This window comes from Choloepus didactylus, chromosome 7 (genome assembly GCF_015220235.1).
Source record: "Choloepus didactylus isolate mChoDid1 chromosome 7, mChoDid1.pri, whole genome shotgun sequence".
NCBI lineage: Eukaryota > Metazoa > Chordata > Mammalia > Pilosa > Megalonychidae > Choloepus > Choloepus didactylus.
In genome coordinates, this window is record NC_051313.1 from 99260976 (window position 1) to 99279002 (window position 18027).

An 18027-nucleotide genomic window follows, 5' to 3' on the forward strand; every position below is an offset into this window, starting at 1 on the left:
GTCATGAGCCCTGGTTTTCTCCATAGTTATGGCTGGGCTCTGGACCTGATGACCTGGTTAGTATCTCAGGAAGAGTGGTGCTTCTGAATTCCTCAGATTTTCCTATAGCTGATTCACACAGCCCTCCACTCATCTTAACCAGTTTTTGTTGAGATCTTAAGCTTTAGGTGTTGGTTTGGAGGAAACTTCCTGGTTCATTTTTTGTATGTTTCTTGCTCACCATGTGGATTGTTCCTTATACATTGATGCATAAGTGTCATTTGAATAGAATATTAAAATTGTATTTCCTCAGGCCTCACCTCCTAAGCTTTTGATTTCATAGGTTTGTGATGGTGTTGAGGAATCTGCACTTTAAACCACGGTAAGTTGAGAAACACTGTCTAAAATGTCACCTTTAAAATAAAGGGATAGGATTCTTCTAGAGTCCTTTCCAGCTCTGACTTGCTAATGTTCTTTTACCACTCTCTGCAGTTGACTTTACCTTGTATATCCATTTCTGTCTTTCCAGCCTCTTACCACTTGATTCCCTTTTAGCTTCCTCCTGTTCATCTCCCTTTCCTCTTTATGCATTATACAGGAGTGAATTAAGGGATTATAAGGATACTTAAGGCATAGTTTTATAAGAGCCACTTTTTGTAAATTTACCTCTTTATAATGAGCTTCGGTGTAAAGTCAGCTAGAGTTAAAATTCTCCTTGTTGAGTTTGTGGACAGTCATCATGTTAGCCTGGTTCTCATGGCTCAGGATGCTCGTATACAACCCATTCTCCACTCTGAGGAGCTGGCCCACTAGGACTATACCTTTCCATCTCTTTTTTCTTTTTTCTTTGTAGATGTAGAAAATGAAAATAACTGTCCTTATTCCAAACCCTTGTCAGTGATTGGGTTAGTATAAAACTGGGACTTTTGACCTGGGAGTCAGTTTGCTCTCCTGGAAAGCCTACTGCTTCTTCTGGCAACACATTTTTCCATTTTCTCTCTCAGAAGTACTCCAAGACACTAGTCTCTGTATAGGTGTACTTATTGGTATTATAAATATGCTTTTCCTTCTTAATGATCTTCTTCCATCTGCTTGTAAGCCCTATAAGGGGACCTTCGAGGCACTTATTTTATGGGAACTCAGGTTTCACGTTTGGTTGGAATCAGGATGGGAAGAAGAACTGTACGGAAGAGGCATCCACATGTTGTTAGCACCACCTTGAAGGAATTGCTTCTTTGCTCTGATTTCCTTATATTTATCATAATTGTGGTTCTGTAACTGCACAAGGCATTTAGACATGTTCCTGGTCCCTTGCATGAACTGAGTTCTGCTTTCTGTGGTTTTAAGTCCTTGTTTTGAAAAACACATGACTTCAATGTGATCATAAATTCAAGGGAAAGCCAGAAGTTCTGAGAAGGAGACTGAAGACCGGGCTGGAAAGTGGTTGCCTGCTGCTCTGGGCTCTTCCAGTCGCGCTCCCCGCCCTTCACTCGAGGGTTTCTGGCTATTTACCTGTCATCTGAAGTCAGGCGGCATTTCGCCTGTGCTTGGGCTTTATTCGCCACTGCTGTACCAAGCACAGAGGAAAAGGCAGCAACATATGAAAAAAAGTAGAGGGAGGATGTATCTGAGTGCATTGAAAGAGGAATGTTCCTATAAAACAGGAACACTGGCAGTAGAGCCAGTGAAAAATGATACCAATTACATAAAGCAAAATGCCACCCATCAAGCAGAACATTTTAATTCCCCGTATTCCAGGCTATTTATGGCTTTTTGTCCAAGACTCGATACATGTCTGTAAAAATAAAAAATAGAATCAACCTATCTGCTGGGTAGAAGAGGGCCCTGAGTTGGAAAAAAAAGGCAAAAAAATATTCCTAGCTTGTTGTTGGAGAACTCCAGGGGCCACAGTTATACATTTCAAACATAACTTTTCCTCTTCTGTATTTTCTCCTGTTTGTGTCAGTTCTACATGGAAGAGAGAGGTGACGGGTTTTATTGAGACATTTGAAAGTACATTCAGATTAATTTTATTTTCTATAAAAAGTTTCTATTTTGATTGATCACCCATACTATCTTGCATAAAAAAAAACAAAAACTAAAACAAAACAACAACAAACACACACACACACAAAAACAACTCTCTATTTTCCAGGGCAACATTTCCTTTCAGTTCTGCCGGAGATGGTCGAGGGCTCACAGCTGGTTTCCTGAAGGAATGCCACAAGATGGCGACAACGTCACGGTGGAGAGTGGCCAGTTTCTACTGCTTGACACCAATACAAGCATTCTCAACTTCCTGCATATTAAAGGTCTGTGAAGTTTAAAGATTGGTGGCATTATTATATGTAATTCTTTCACTCTTAGGGAGAAAGCTGGGGGAAACTTTTTGGATAAGTTCCAAAACTTGGAATTTATTCACAGGCCAAATTGAGATCTTACTAGGAAAAGGAAGGAGAAGTGGTCAGAGGGCTCAAAGTCGGAAAGCCCTCTCTTCTGACTCTTATAAGCCCAGTGCTTGGTTGCTTTAATTTTTCACAACAAGAAGGTTAACAGTGTTCTCAAAGAATATGCTTTATTCAGGCACTTTGTAATCATGCTTCTCCAGGGCAGCCCCCACAATATAGCAAAATGCCCTGAAATTGGTTAATGCTGTTGCCTTTGAAATTCCCTGCCAAGAAAGCAATGTCTTCCTGCTTTTACCCTGTTGTGGTTTTGACTTCTCGGTCCCATGGAAAGTCATGTAAATAGGGTTCCTTGTTGCAAAATCGGCTGCATAGCTCTAGGGTCTAGGAAGTTGAGAGACAGAATTCAAATTTCACTTCTACCACCATATCACCAAGTGACTATGTCAGTTATTTCACTTCTTTGCAGATTTATTTCCTTATTTGTTAAATGAGAATAAAAATCATTTTCTACTTCAGTTGCTGATAATAAGGTATGTTATCAAAGTGATTCTCTTTATTGGCAGATGAAAAGTGCTTAGGAAATGTGATTAGTTATGAATATCCATAAAACTGCACTAAAAAAATTCTCCTTACTATAAATATATTTAAAACATTACACAAGCATTTGTTCGTGTTAAAGCAAGAGCATGGATACATATGGGAAAAATAAAACAGTTTTGAAGAGCATAAACTGATGCAATTTTGATATCTTTTATAGATGGCATCAGATTTTTCTGATCAGACATTTTATCTTTCTATATTCTACAAGCTTCTTTGTTTTCTAATATTAAGGAGAAGTTTTCAGTCAAATCAGTTAATTAGTGCCCATTAGTGGGAAAAAAAATTGGTCAACTTGGGCTCTTCCCTGGTCTTTGGTGTGTGTGTGTGTGTGTGTGTGTGTGTGTGTGTGTGTAGGCTGTGCCTATGGGAAGTGTGCCTTACTGACAGCGAACAACTACCTAAGGATAGCATTGTCAAAGGGAAATTACAGACTTAAAGCCTCAGTTTAGAGAAAAGATGCTTTTCACAGGACTTTAATCTGGAATCTACCAATAGGAGTCAAATTCTGCTGGAGGGTAGGGTGCCCTTCAGTAGTTCAAGGATCTTTGTCTTATATTCATGTAATCATTTGGGAGAAGTTGCCCAGCTGAAAGTTGCCCAGCTGCGTCTTGGGATGTACTGGTAGTTCCAGCTGAATGGCCAATCAAGAAATAGTGTTGATAGGGCCAGAAACTGAAGATGGAAAAAGAGAGATCAGAGGGAGAGCAAAATGTAGGAAAAAGGCAGGGACATATGTATAACATACATTTGGCTACTCACTATTACAGAATTCAAGATCTGAGCAGCCCAAATACTTAACCCCAACCTGTCACCTGCCAATGGTGTTTTTCGTTAATATTCCAGGTTAAGGCAATATTTAACTCTGATATTGTTTAGAATAAGGGAGTGGATTTGGAAGGGCAGAGTGAATTATCTGAAAGATTCCCTTCCTTTCCTGGGGAGGGGAACAGTAGGCAGGAATGTGGTAGTAAGTGGTGGACACCAGTTTCTATACAAATGAACTACAGGAGTTGTTGCCAGGGGGCAGGGTTGCCTAGAGTGAAACTCAGATTATTATCAGAGATACGGGTCACAGCTTCTAGGAAGAATGAGAACAGGGAAAGGATCAAATTTGGTTCAACAGATGATTCGTCAGTGCTTACTAAGTGGCCTACAAATTCTGTGTATGATGTGTAAGAAAAAATGAGGAATAATGCTTTAATGTATGCAAATATCACTGAAGGAAAATAATTAGAAAACAAATATAGGACAGTAAAATTTCTTGTTCTAAAATACGTACTACAGATAGTGAGGTCAAAGTGTGCACTGGAGTGACCAGGGCACTGAGGATGTGAGATTCAACTTGGATAGTGGGGACCAGGTGAAGATTGTATCATTCGTTTCTGAGATGAGTTTCAATCACATAGATATCAAAGTTTAAGGAACACAAAATCAAAGTTTAAGGAACTTCCCCATTCCAGTCAAGCATTCCAGTCAAGGGAGCTGCATGTGTCCAGCAACTAAGGCCAAAAATCTCAGAGGCATTCAGGACTTCATTCTTGTTCTCACACTCCATGATCAATCCATCAGTAAATCCTGCTGGCTGGATCTTCAACATGTGTCTCTTCTCTCAACATCTCCTTTGTCATCAACCTAGTCCTAACCAACATAATTTTTAGCCTAGACCATTTCCAATAGGCTCTCAAATGACTCCCCTATTTCCAATTATTTATCTTTCATAAAAGCAAAACCCCAATTTCACTTGGAGGCAGCAACGTACTCAGCTAAAATGCTGTATTTCCTGGCCTCCTCTGTAGCTTGGCATAGCCTTGAGGCTAAGGGATGGCCAGTGAGCTGTAAGGGGAAGTGTGGTGTAGGACATTTGGGAAAGTTCCTAAAGTAGAGCTGACCCATGAGAGGCATCCCATATTTGTCCTTCCTTCCTCCTCTTTCCTGCTCCCAGGAATGCAAATGCAGTAGCTGTATTTTCAGCTGTCATCTTGGACCATGAGGTGACTCCTAAGGAATGAGGAAGCAGAAAAATAAAAAAAATCTAGGACCCTGATGAACTTGGAGTTGCCATCCCGACATTAGACTGCCCACCTCTGAAGTTATTTCTTGTGACTGGAAAACAAGCCTGTGCTTGGCTTTTATGTTCTCTGCTAAAATAAACCCCCAACAGTTTATTGTCCGCATCCTTTAAGCATATATTGGATCTTGTTTCTTCTTTCCTCAATGTTTTCTCCTTCACCATGACTTCTCCTACGGAATAAAATCCGAAGTCCCCCCCATGATCTATCTCCCAATTCCTCTGCTGGCCTCGTCTTCTGCTCCCTCCTCCTCATTCCCTCTCCTGCAGCTCCTCCCGGAATATACAGGCACACGCCTGCCTGCCTGGGCCTTTGCACATAATGTCCTTTGCTTGGAATATTCATCTTCCAGATATTCACGTGGCTGCCTCACTCATTTCATTCAGCTCTTTAAGAAAATGTCACCTTATCAGAGAGGCTTTCTGTCCATCTTTTCTAAAATTGCAATCACTTCCCTCTCTATCCTCATATTCTTTACTTTTCCTCATAGCATTTTTCATCCCCTACCACATTATACAGATACTTGTTTATTTGTTGACGGTCTGTTTCCTCTGCTGGAATAAGTTCCAAAGAGCAAAGAACTTCACCAATATCTTTACTACTATCTCTTCAGGTTCTAGAACAGTGCCTGACACATGAGAGCTCAAAAAAAAAAGTGTTGATTGTTCAATGAATGAACAGTAACATGGTTCAGAATTCAGGTCCTGTATGAAACTTAAGAAGTATATATTTCAAACCCTTGCTCTCTCAAATATCATCTTTCTCACTCTTTCACTCCCCTCAATAGTTCTCACACACACATGCACATATGTACTTAGTATATACACACACAAATACATAAATATATAAATATATATAAATGCATGCATATATCATTGTGAGTTGTTAGGAATATAAAATCCATTGGGAAGTTACTTTTCTCTTTCTAAAAGGCATTTGACAAATGTGTGCACTCAAATATCTAGTTGATACTGCATTGCTCTAAACCTCTAATGTCTTCTCTTGGTCTAGAATATGTGTGAAAGCAATTGAAGGATAATAAAGAGCGATTCAAATATAGGATTAAATCATTATCATCATCATCATCATCAACAGCAGCAATTCACTGTCTGAATGTCTGTCACAGTTTATCTTTTTCATACCCAATCCTGGTATCAAACAAAGAGCTGAATGGAATTGTCTTCATTTTTCTGCTGTGATTTAGGCTGAGATAAGCATGAAAAGTTTCAAGTCAAAGGACACTTTTTTCAGAACATTTTAATCAACAAAGTATAAAGTATTATTGTGGAAGTAACTTCTCAGCCATTTTCACAATATTACAAATAATACATTTTACATGAAGTGTGCATACACTGAAAAGGATTAAGCCTAACTAAAAGTTAAAGCTAGATCACCTGAGAACTGCGATATGAAGATATTGCATCCTCTATAATATTTTTCCACTTGTGGAAACAGGCATCCCAATATATCAGGCTCTTACATCAGGAAAACCAGCACTTCTACATAAGGACCCTCAAGAAGCTTGAACTCTCTTTGCCTAACTAATATTTCCATCTATAAAATAGAATTGACATTTCTCTCTTATAAGTACAACTTAGATAGTGGAAAGGAGGATTGTAAAAGTCTTTGAGGTAGTTGGGAAATGGCACCAGAGACAGCATTTGTGCCATTTTTTATGCTATATGTACAGATTCTTGAACTTTATTGAATAATGGCAGATTATTTTGTGGCCGTAATTAACGTAGGATCCAGAACTTTTGTCTACTTACCGTTTCAACTTCCTCCCTTCCTCCCTTCCTCCCTCTCCCCCCCCTTTTTATTATTTTTTTAGGGGTACTGTTAAACACCAAAGAGAATTAACCCAATCAATTAATACTAATAAGCTGGGATGGAAATAGGCATATTTCCTTGATTTAGTTAATTATATTTTTCATTCTTTTATGTTAAGATGCCCAACGGCCATAGGCATTGCTGAATTAAAATTTATTATTTTTATTCCAAGTAATTATGATGAGCCATAATAACAAAGAAGAAATGTTACCCTCTTGTCAGAGTCGTTTGGCTTCCCTGGCAGGGATCTCGAGCTTGTGACTTGTCGTTGGGGACGCATTTAAATTTCCTGAATGTATCACTGAATCTCTCTCTGATGGGGCAGTCAAGCAACCTCATGTTCTTTAGTGGCCCAGAGTTTATTATTATAAAGGGTTAATTAGGGGAGAGGAACTCTAGCCATGCCTCTCCCCTTGGTGTTGGGCTTTAAAAAGAACACATTTTGCAGTTTCTTACTGTTCACAATGCCATCTCTCTAAAATGCTTGAGCAGAAATTTGTTTCCAGTCTCTATTGCTGCTTAATAGTGCACTGGTTTCCTTTAATGTGATTTTCTATTTCTTGGTTTAATGGTGTATATACTAAAGCAGTTAAATGCTTGGCAGGTTTTGAGCCAGGGAGAACCGAGTCTGAATTGGGGCTTCACTACTCACCAGTTCTGTGACCTTGGGCAAGTTGCTTACCCTCCATAAGCCCGAGGTTTCCCCTCATTATGGTAGTGCCTGACTATAATGACAGCAGCAGTGACCACGATGGCTAACATGTATTGTTTGTTATTGTGTGCCAACTCTACAATATATTGCCCATCTCCTATGGATGTTTTGTATATGAAATGATGGAATATGTTTAAAACCCTTAGCACAAGGCCAGGGCAAGCACTCAAATAACGTTAGTTGTTTCTTTTGGACCACCAGGGTAACAGAAGTGATGTTTGAATATCAGGCCTAAGTCATAATTTTATTTACAGATAATGGCTGCTTCTGTATACAAAGCAAACTGTATCGCTGAAAGAATTAGCTTGTAATAGAGAGAGTGTATTGCTTTTGTTTCAGTTATCTTCAGATTGCATGTGGTAGTGTATTTCTCTCAAATGTAAGAGAGGGAGGGATAGGTGGAATTACCAGAGACTGTCCATTTGGTTGCCTCCATTCTGCTTGTTACTTTGACTTCAACATTGTGGAAACAGTTTTTTGTTTGTTTATTTGTTTGTTTGTTTTTGGTTTGTTTTCCTGGTGCAGTTTGGAACATGGTCTCATTTTCTCCAATTTTTTTTTTTTTTTATAATGCAGTTTTGAGGAAATTCAGATCTTTTTGAATCTATTATATTTGGGATTTCCACGGCATAGAAACACATGTTCTTGGTTTATTGAGATGGAACATCTTCTCTTGATCAACCATCAGGTTCATTATAGAGTTTCTTTGTCCCTGGCAAGTGTTTAGGTTTCAGAGTAAGGTATTAAGTGCTATGCCTGGTACAGTCTTTTTTTTTTTTAATTAAATTCAGTTTTATTGATTTATATTCACATACCATATAGTCATCCATGGTGTACAATCAACTGTTCACAATACCATCATATAGTTATGCATTCATCACCTCAATCTATTTTGACCACTTTTCTTACACCGGAAAGAATCAGAATAAGAATAAAAAATAAAAGTAAAAAAGAACACCCAAATCATCCCCCCATCCCACCCTATTTTTCATTTAGTTTTTGTCCCCAATTTTCTACTCATCCATCCATACACTGGATAAAAGGAGTGTGATCCACAAGGTTTTCACAATCACACTGTCACCCCTTATAAGCTACATTGTTATACAATCGTCTACAAGAGTCAAGGCTACTAGGTTGGAGTTTGATAGTTTCAGATATTTACTTGTAGCTATTCCAGTGCATTAAAACCTAAAAACTGTTATCCATATAGTGCGTAAGAATGTCCACCAGAGTGACCTCTCAACTCCATTTGAAATCTCTCAGCCACTGAAACTTTGTTCTGTTTCATTTCACATACCCCTTTTGGTCAAGAAGATGTACTCAATCCATGATGCCAGGTCCAGACTCATCCACGGGAGTCATATTCTGCATTGCCAGGGAGATTTATACCCCTGGGAGTGAGGTCCCATGTAAGGGGGAGGGCAGTGAGTTTACCTGTCTAGTTGGCTTAGCTAAAGAGAGAGGGCCACATCAGAGCAACAAAGAGGTCCTCAGTGGGAGACTCTTAGGCACAATTATAAGCAGTTTTTACCTCTCCTTTGCATTAATGAGCTTCATAAGGGCAAGCCCCAAGATAGAGGGCTCGGCATACCAAATTGTCAGTCCTCAATGTTTGTGAGAACATCAGCAACAATCCAGGTGAGGAAGCCGAACACTTCTGCATTTTCCTCCAGCTCCTCAGGGGGCCCCTGCATATATATTTTTATTCTCTGCCCAAATTACTTTGGGATGTGTCACTATTTCACACTAACCTATACAAACCTACCATATGTCACTTCCTATTCAAAGTTCCATGTACAGTCTTTTTTGATCCCAGGGATTATACACTTAGTTTCTTCTAGGTAGGTCCAAACTAGCCTCAGAATCACAGCATTGCTTCAGATAATGCTTTACAATGCAGTGGTCTGGGAGTGCTATGAAACAGGACTTCTTTGGGATATCTCTTGTGATTTCTTGGTGATCAGGCCTGTGTGAGTCACTGGGTCTGCAGTTTCAAGGCTTCACAGATACACGTTCATATTTAAAAGCAATCCAAATGAAGGTGGGTTGGAATTTTGATAAAAATGAAATACTCTGCATTAATATTTCTTTCTCTCATAACTACAGAATGTCTTGGTCAACGAGAGGGTTTGTGGTCTGGCAAAATTTGTTGTGAATTAGTAAATTAAAAATTCTTTATCTGCAAGTTGGCATTAAAATGAAATTAATTGAATTGCTTTCTCTCTCAGTTGACACACAGCTACCCTTCAGGGTCGGGATGCGATGATTATACATAGGCAATACAACAGGCCTGGCTCATCGAATTCAGGTCAGCGTAAGGTGCTGGTCCTCAAATCAATGCACAGAACAGAAATGATGGTGATTTTCTTCCCTATGCAAGAGGGGAGTGGCATGTATAAACCTCTGCTAGATGTTGATATTGTTTGTGTGTGCAACCCTGTGGAGGCAATGCAGTAAAGAAGTTGATAACCTTCTTCACATATTTGCAAACACGGTACCTTACAAGCAGGCTGGTCTGTGCAGTAATCTAAAGGGGAAGCCTGATGAAGAAGTCAGCATCTGAAAGAACCACCCAACGTTTTTTGAAATCCACTCTTAAGCTCCTTATGCTTATGCTTCTTTGTATGTCAGGCTCTTCTTGGTGACAGTGTAGTGTCACTCACTTATTTTACTGGTGGGGGCTTTGCCTATATCTAAAGCTAAGTGGATTATTGATAGAATTAATTGGATAGTAACTTGAATTGCTTTTTATCAATTGTTTACAAAATTAATATTAGGTTTTTTGGTTTTTTCTTTCTCTCCTCTACCTTTAGGGAAGCTGTGACCTAGGCTATAAGCTTAGGAAGGCATGAGTCAGGTCTGTCTTTGCTCACCTTTGTATTGCCAGCACCATTATATCTTGAAGCATGTAACAGGCACTCAAATAGTTGTTAAATGTATGAATTAATGAATGAGTTTCTGACCTGAAGAGGCAGAGTTAGACTCAAAGAGTTTTTTGTAAACAGAGTCCTTCCTGGTACCCTCAAATGTTAGTGGAATGCTCCAGACAATGACCGATTTCATTTAGTATTTGTGTATCAGGAGATCAGAGACAAGGGCTTTTTTAACGTGGGGGACACTTGGCTCTGAAACCCCTTGTTTTTCCCAACCAGACAATGACTTACATTATTTACCGCCAGAGAACGGTCCCAGACACACTCGATTAGCCTTAAATGAAAGATAAGCCACTGCTGTGAGAAAGGACATGCTTTCAATAGATGGGCAGACAGACAGATAGATATTAAACAATTTACAGATTTATGTCTTGACAAGTTGGATATTGTAACATGAAAAATGCTACCGAAAGGAACCAGTCTCTTCCTAGCACAGAAGTTAAAATGTTTTCGGTAATGAAAGATAACTGTTTTGAACTTCCCTACTTAAAATCCTTCATTGGCTTTCCATTAGACATTAAGGTCCAGCCTAAACTCCTTAACTGGGCTTATGGGGTCTGTCAGGATTTGACTTCTCCTGTCCTCTCTACCTCATATGCTAATACACAATATCCAGTTCTTGTTTATTCGGAACTGGGAGTGTAGCTGGAAATCTGGGGTACTGGGTATCTGGGGTTGTTGTGCAGATTTAAATATATTGAAGACTCAGCATTGCATTATTATTTGTCATTTACTATAATACTCCTGGGGTAAAGGCATTCTCATTTTTTATAAATGAATTCTATGAGGAAATAATTGTTACCTTTCATTTCTAAAACTATGTGATAGTCAAATCGTGTTTATAGTTATTCAGGGAAAATTTATATTTGGGACATTTTGAAAAAAATGTATCACTCAGAAAGGTGTATCAAATTGAAAGGCTGGTCAGAAATGTGATTGGGTCAAGGATAATTAAACTCTAATAAAGAGAAAGAGGAAGATTATTTGCATGGATAGTAACCTGGTAGCTAGGAAGATTTTTACCTGTCTCAGATTTTGAGGAAAAGAGTTTTTTTTTGTTTGTTTGTTTTTTTGGTGTGTGTGTGTCTTTTCTGTTTCTGCTTAGAAATAGCTTTCATTCTGGAGACATATGTGACTTTTTAGAAATACATGTAACAGCTGAGGGCCTAGAGCACTTAAATGCCTGGAAGCATTGTTGGTAAAAGGAAGTAATGGTTTTCTGGAGGTAGAAAGGAAATCAAGGTTTAGTTAAATAGTAATTGGTAACAGTAGCTATAATGGCAAAGGCATGTATTTATATCTTAGTGTTTGACTTCCTTTACATATTTCTATATACTTTGTGTTCTATGAATATGCATATACCTGGTCATTAGTATAGAGTTAATTCATTTACAAGGTTAACTTAATGAGTTTTATTTTTTTTGAAAAAGTAAAAGGCTGATTCCATAACTTTTCTCTTTCAGTTTATCTGGAAAGTGGGGCCACGTCACTGAATCTAGGGTATTTCCATTTATCTAAAATAATTAGGCTTTCCTGTGACCTTCTGGAAGCAGACTTTATTTTTCGCATCTTTATTTTAGCACCTCGCTTTAGTAATGTTATTAGTAAATGTTGTTTGAGTGAATAGATGAATTAATCTATAATTCCAATAATTCTTAACCTGGTTTAGATGAGAGCAAAGATCATAAGACCATGAACTCATAGAACAATCACTTAATTTATCTTTAGCAGTGTTTCTTTAAGTGCCCTGATCACCATCAGCAGTGTCACCTGCGAATTTGCTAGAATGCAAATTCTTGGGCTCACCCCAGACCCACTCTGTGGGGCCCAGAAATCTGTGTATTAAGTCCTCCAGGTGATTCTGATGCAGGCTCAAGTTTGAGAACCACTGGCCTAAAACAATAAAGGGAACCACAGTGAATTGTTAGGACTGGAAGTCAATTCACCAGGCCCAGCTACTCTTTTTTTCCAAAAGGCTATGTGCCCCTTTGCAAAGAAAAATGGAAACTTGGCTAGCCACATTGAATAGGCTTATCCCAAGCATGACAATTTAGTTGGTTGTGGTTCTTTATCCTGCCAGGGAAATTTGAGGTGATGAAAACTGTATCTCCCAACTGCTATTGTTTGCAACTCAGTGATTTTATTTCAAATATGTTTTTTTTTTTCTCTCTACATTGCCCATTTGACTGCAGCACCAGGCTAATTAAGGAATTAGTATGTGGCATCCATTCCAGGAGGTGTATGATTCTTTTCCTGCATCCTGAGAACATTTTTCCAAACACCTTCTAGTTCATATTTTCTTTTTTTAATCAGGCAGAGACATTACAATTAAAATATCGTTAAAGTGATTCTGGCAAGTATTGCAATAAGCATGTTTTTTAATTAAAGGGAGAACGGGGATGCATAAGCAGCACCAGCTAAAGGGGAAAATTTCATCTGATATCTATTTTAATTGAAATGAAAAAAAAAACAGTGGGAAAAGCAGTGGTGGCAGCCTGTGCCTGTGTGTGCATGGCTTGGTCCCAGGTTGCTAGGTTTAGGTGTTCTGTGCTTGATTAATTAGTAGCCAGTCAGAGAGTCCATTCCCATTGCCCCCAATCCTTAAAGCCTGATTTATGCCTCACATCCCCCATGAATATGTGAGCGCTCCAGCATCTATTTCCTGAGCTGCTAGTGGATAGGATTATGGAGCGTGGACTGAGCTCTTGGGGGCTCTCATTTGCCAGCCAAATTGATTTTCCGCCTCTCTGGCCAGGGACAAGCCCACCTCGAAGGCTTCCCTGGCTCTGCTCCAGTGGATCAGGCACAAGTCAAATCCAGATCTTGCCAACAAAGGACGCTGTGTGCATCCCCATCACAACACGGGCTTCGGGCTGTGGCTGCCCACCCTGAGTGCTGTTCTTCTCTCCTCTCCCTCACGTCCTCCTGGCACCTGCTTCCAGTGCAGTGCGGTGCGTAGGGGACAGCAACATGCCCCAGATGTACCACCATCCATCAGGCGGCCCTTCTTACTGAGGCAGAGCAGTACCGCCCATCACAAATGCATGACTGTCTACAATTCCTTAGTGGAAGGGAATCCCACAGGCTCCCCTGACTGTGTTTGACCATTTAGCTACTGAAAAGTAGTTAAATACTGGCTGTCAGTTTTTTTTTAAGGAATTATTTAGGGTTGACGCAAGAACCTGAGTAGAGACTGGTCAATTGTAGATAAGTAAATTGGACAATTTACACCTCAAAATTTAGATAGTTCAAGCTTTGGGTAAATGAATTATCTAGTTTGGTGATAAAGATTGAACAAATGTATGGGCCTTACCTCCAGCCATCCCTGTCTTTCACACTGCTTAACCATGGAGTCACTCACCCTTCATTTGTGTCCTAACTCAGTGCAGTCCAACTCTTCCCCCTTCCTCCCCTGATCCTACTAAAAGTGATATCAAGGGCTTGGCATTATCACCTATAACCTTCACAGTTCTTAAAGCTCTTCCTGGAGTCTGGGTCTCCACAAAACTTCTTATTCTTCTTTGAATACTTTGGCCCATTTTCAGGAATCTTGCTGCTTTCTCTCCTTAGTCTAGTCTTTAAATATTGGTGTTTTGCAGGGTTTTCTCCCCTTATCTCTTTTCTGTTCTCACTCAACATGTCCTTCTAGGGGGACTTCATACACTTCCAAAGCTTCAACTCTTATTCATCAACAAATATTTAGTAAATACCATGCTCCCCGTGTGCCAGGCCCTGTTTTCGACATAGGAGCTACAGCAGCAAACAAAATGGACAGAAATCCCTGCTCTTGTGGATTGTACATCTATGAAGGAGAAAGTTGATAAGCAAAATAAGTGAGCAAATTATATTATTTGTTATATTTGCTTGGTGCTATGGGAAAAAACACAGCAGGAAAGACAGATAGCGAGTACATGTTTGGTGGTGGGTGGGTGGGATTTGCACACTGCAAAGGCAAATGCTGTGAGGCAGGGGCAGCAAGAAGGTCAGTGTGGCAGAAGCATTGTGAGCAAGGAGAGAGTAGTGAGAGATGGGCCAGACGGGCAACTTTTGTAAGATCTTGTAGGCTTTTACTCTGAGTGTAATGGGAGCCCTAGAGAAGTTTGAGCAGAGTGGTGACATGGTCTGATTTACATTTAAAAAATAATCGCAATGGCTGCTGTTAGGAGAATAGACCTAGGGGCGGGGGGCAAGGGCAGAACCAGGGAGCCAAATTAAAAAGCTTTACAGTAATCTGGGTGAGATGGGAGTGCCTTCGATCCCAGAAATAGGTATGGAAGTGGTGAGGAGTGCTTGGATCGTGGGTATGTTTTGAAGGTAGAATGTGTAAAATTTCCAGATGGTAATTGGTTATGGCATGAGAGAGAGTGTGAAAGTTGACTCTATGGTTTTCATACTGAGCAACTGGTAGGATGAAGTGGCCATTTATGGAGACGGGAAAGATTGTGGGAGAATATGTGGGGCAAGATGAGGAGTTCATTGTTTTGGATATGCTAACTTGAGAAACCCATGAAACATCCAAGTAGAAATGTTGAGTAGGTGGTTGGGTATATGAATTTTGAATTGAAGGTAGAGGTCAGGCCTGCAGGTATAAATTTGGAGTCCTCAACAATTAGCATATGAGGATGTTTAAAACCACAAGACAAGTTGAGACACCAAGGCAGTGTACATAGGCTGATGAGAAAAGTGGTCAGAAGACTGAGACTTGGGACACTCCAACTGTCAGAGGTTGGCATTATGAGGAGGGATTAGCAGAGGAGCCTGGGAAGGGGGGCCTGGGGTTTAGGAGGAAAACCAAGAGGGCACATTGCTGGGAAAGTGAGGGGGAAGGAGTTTCAAGCAGCGAGTGACCAAGTGAATCAAATGCTGATGGCCCCTCAGGAAAGGTGAGGATTGAGCAGTGAGCCTCAGGTTCTGCAACGTGGTTGCCATTTGTGACCTGACCACAGCAGTTTTGGTGGAGAGGTCAGGAAAAGCTGCTACCAGGGAGGGTTCAAGAGAGGATGGAAGGAAACAATTGAAAGTAGTGGGCACAGCAGCTCTTTTGAAAAGGATTATTGTATGTTAAAATAGTTATCATCTAATTTTTTTCTGTAAGAGGGAAAATAGCTGGAACTGTATGTTTGTTTTGCTTACCAAAAAAAAAAAAAAAAAAAAAAAAAAATCCCAAACAAATTATTTTGTGGTTGTTACAGAGGATGGCTAATTGTAGGGTTAGCCAAAAGCAAGTTTTGATGTTTTCTTTTTTTCTTGCAAACGTTAGCTAACTGCTGAAAGTCTCTTACTTCCCTTTAAAAGAAATAAAAGACATGTTTAAGAGAAAGATGTGATTACATGCAAAGTTGTGTTCATTTATTTGTTTTAGAGGGGAAGTTATAATAATGATGGTTGATTGATTTTTATAAAATTACCCAAGGTCACTTGTCAGACACGCTCAGCTTTCATGAACAGTCATACCAAGAAATTTAAGGGTCACAGCCAAAGGCTGATTTAAGCCCTGCTCTTTATTTCAGCTTTCAGAAATGGGGTCAAGCTCTATAAAGTAGAGAAATAAAGTTCTCCCACTTCCCCCCCATTCTCAAATAACATCCTTTAAAGCAGCCCACTGTATATTTATTTTAAGCTAATAAAGTGTGAGGATGAAAAACTTGGGGCTTTGGCACAGAGCTAGAGTAAATACAGACTTTATATTCTTTCACACAGAGACTCTTGCACATTTTTTATCATATCACAGGCAAAAATAGCTGAATTCCTCTTCATACTCTATTTATATAGATTTCCTCATACTTACTACTGATAAAATGAGGGAATATTTTTCAACAGGGAATAACAATTATTGTATTAATTAATTAGTCTTGTTTATAGTACTCTTGCCAACAGAAAACATTCATTTTCTTTGGGCTGAGCTTTTCTTCCTTCATTAGTGTCATTAGGTCATGTCAGTAAATGCTGTTTTAAAATTTCTACAAATTTGTTTCAGTGTATTTAATATTTTGCTTGCTGCTACAAAGGATAAAGCCCAGGTTTATGTTTTTATCCACTAATCCTTGTAATTTGCCTCAGATCCTTTTTGGAATGAGGCAAGGTAGATCTCCATTAACAAAATTAAAATAAATCATATATAAAGAAGCCACAGGCAGACTTACTTAGATTAACACATGTTTATACTTAAATGTAATTATGAAATCGACCCCTAGTGAATGTTAAAGCTACCTGGGAGAATTTTTGGAAGAGAATAGGAGAAGAGCTTTTCCGTCTGACTATCCTGGGTTCTAATGCTCACACTGTGGGTCCTGGACTGGAGCTCACATTCTCTGTTCTCCACAACTCAGAGCGTGATGTCGACCTCACAGGACTGTTTCCACAACCTGTCTAAAAGATTTTGGCATGCGGTGGGTGGTCAGTAATTATTAGCTTCTGTGTTACCTCTGTAGTCTTATTTGAATTCCAGACTGTGCATGTATTATCTTTCTCAAGTGAAATTCAAAGTTCACAATGGCAAAGGGGGTGTCAGGAAAGCATGAGCTCCATGTCTCCATCAGTATCAGATGTACATCTGACTGCACTTAAAAGATGTAGATGTCAAGCACGTGGTTTTACTTCTGTTTTACTCATAAGGAAACAGACAAATGCTAGGAAGAACAGATTTGATAGCTATCAAAAGTGAGGTCCTGAATTTTACAGGACTTACTGAGGATAATTTGGAGCCAATAGCTCCGAGGGAGAAGAGAGAACTCTCATTTCTTCTCCTGCCAGCCGGCCTCTCCTGGGAAGTTCATTGAGGACATTCATCGGAGTCATCAGCTTGTGGCCTACCTTACAGTCTGGACTCATGCATCCTGCCCTATGGAATTTGGACTTCTGCAACCCCACAGTTGCATGAGACACTGTTATAAACTCATATTTATAGATATCTCCTATTTCTTCTGTTTCTCTAGAGAACCCTGACTAATACAGAAAGGAACCCCGATTCCATTCCCTGCTTTCATTACTTGCTCATAGAAGTATATCCTGAGTATTGGTTTTAATTTCCTGAGTATTTATGATGGAGAAATTCTGCCATGCAAATCTATGGCCCATGAGTTGAATGCAATTAGCTCAGACATTAATAACATTTGGTTTTGAGTGAAATAGTTTTAGTAAACATGAAAAATTTGGCCTGCAACACAGGTCATGTTTCTTACTTCTTGTTCCCAGCAGGATTCTTGACTGCATTTCTATGTATCACTGACAATGGAGTAGAAATTTAAAGCAAACATTGCCAGCAGGTTTGATGAAGTGTGGTAAGCAGTGTGATATCACTGTGGCATTAAGCCCAGAGATTACTGAAGATCATTTCTTGCTTCTTGGATAGTTTACTCTAGAGTATGCTCTACATATCATATTTCAGAAGAAAAGTCAGGAGTAGCAACTGAGTGATGCTGGAAGTAGATGGCCTAGTGCTAAAGTGATGGAGCAACTGTAGCAATCAAGCAGTAACACAACAGTGGGGGAAGTGT

The 18027-nt window shown here is 39.5% G+C and overlaps 1 protein-coding gene across 9 annotated transcripts in view; it reads left to right on the plus strand.

Moving 5' to 3' along the window:
• PKHD1 (PKHD1 ciliary IPT domain containing fibrocystin/polyductin) overlaps positions 1-18027 on the plus strand; it is a 473530-nt gene that overhangs the window by 134587 nt on the left and 320916 nt on the right. For all 9 annotated transcript variants that reach the window (XR_005217861.1, XM_037842918.1, XM_037842911.1 and 6 more), the window contains one exon: positions 2135-2291. Coding sequence is in view for 8 of the 9 variants with exons in the window: in XM_037842918.1 (XP_037698846.1) it covers positions 2135-2291 (157 nt within the window). In the remaining variant the exon portion in view is untranslated. The remainder of the gene's footprint in view (positions 1-2134; positions 2292-18027) is intronic.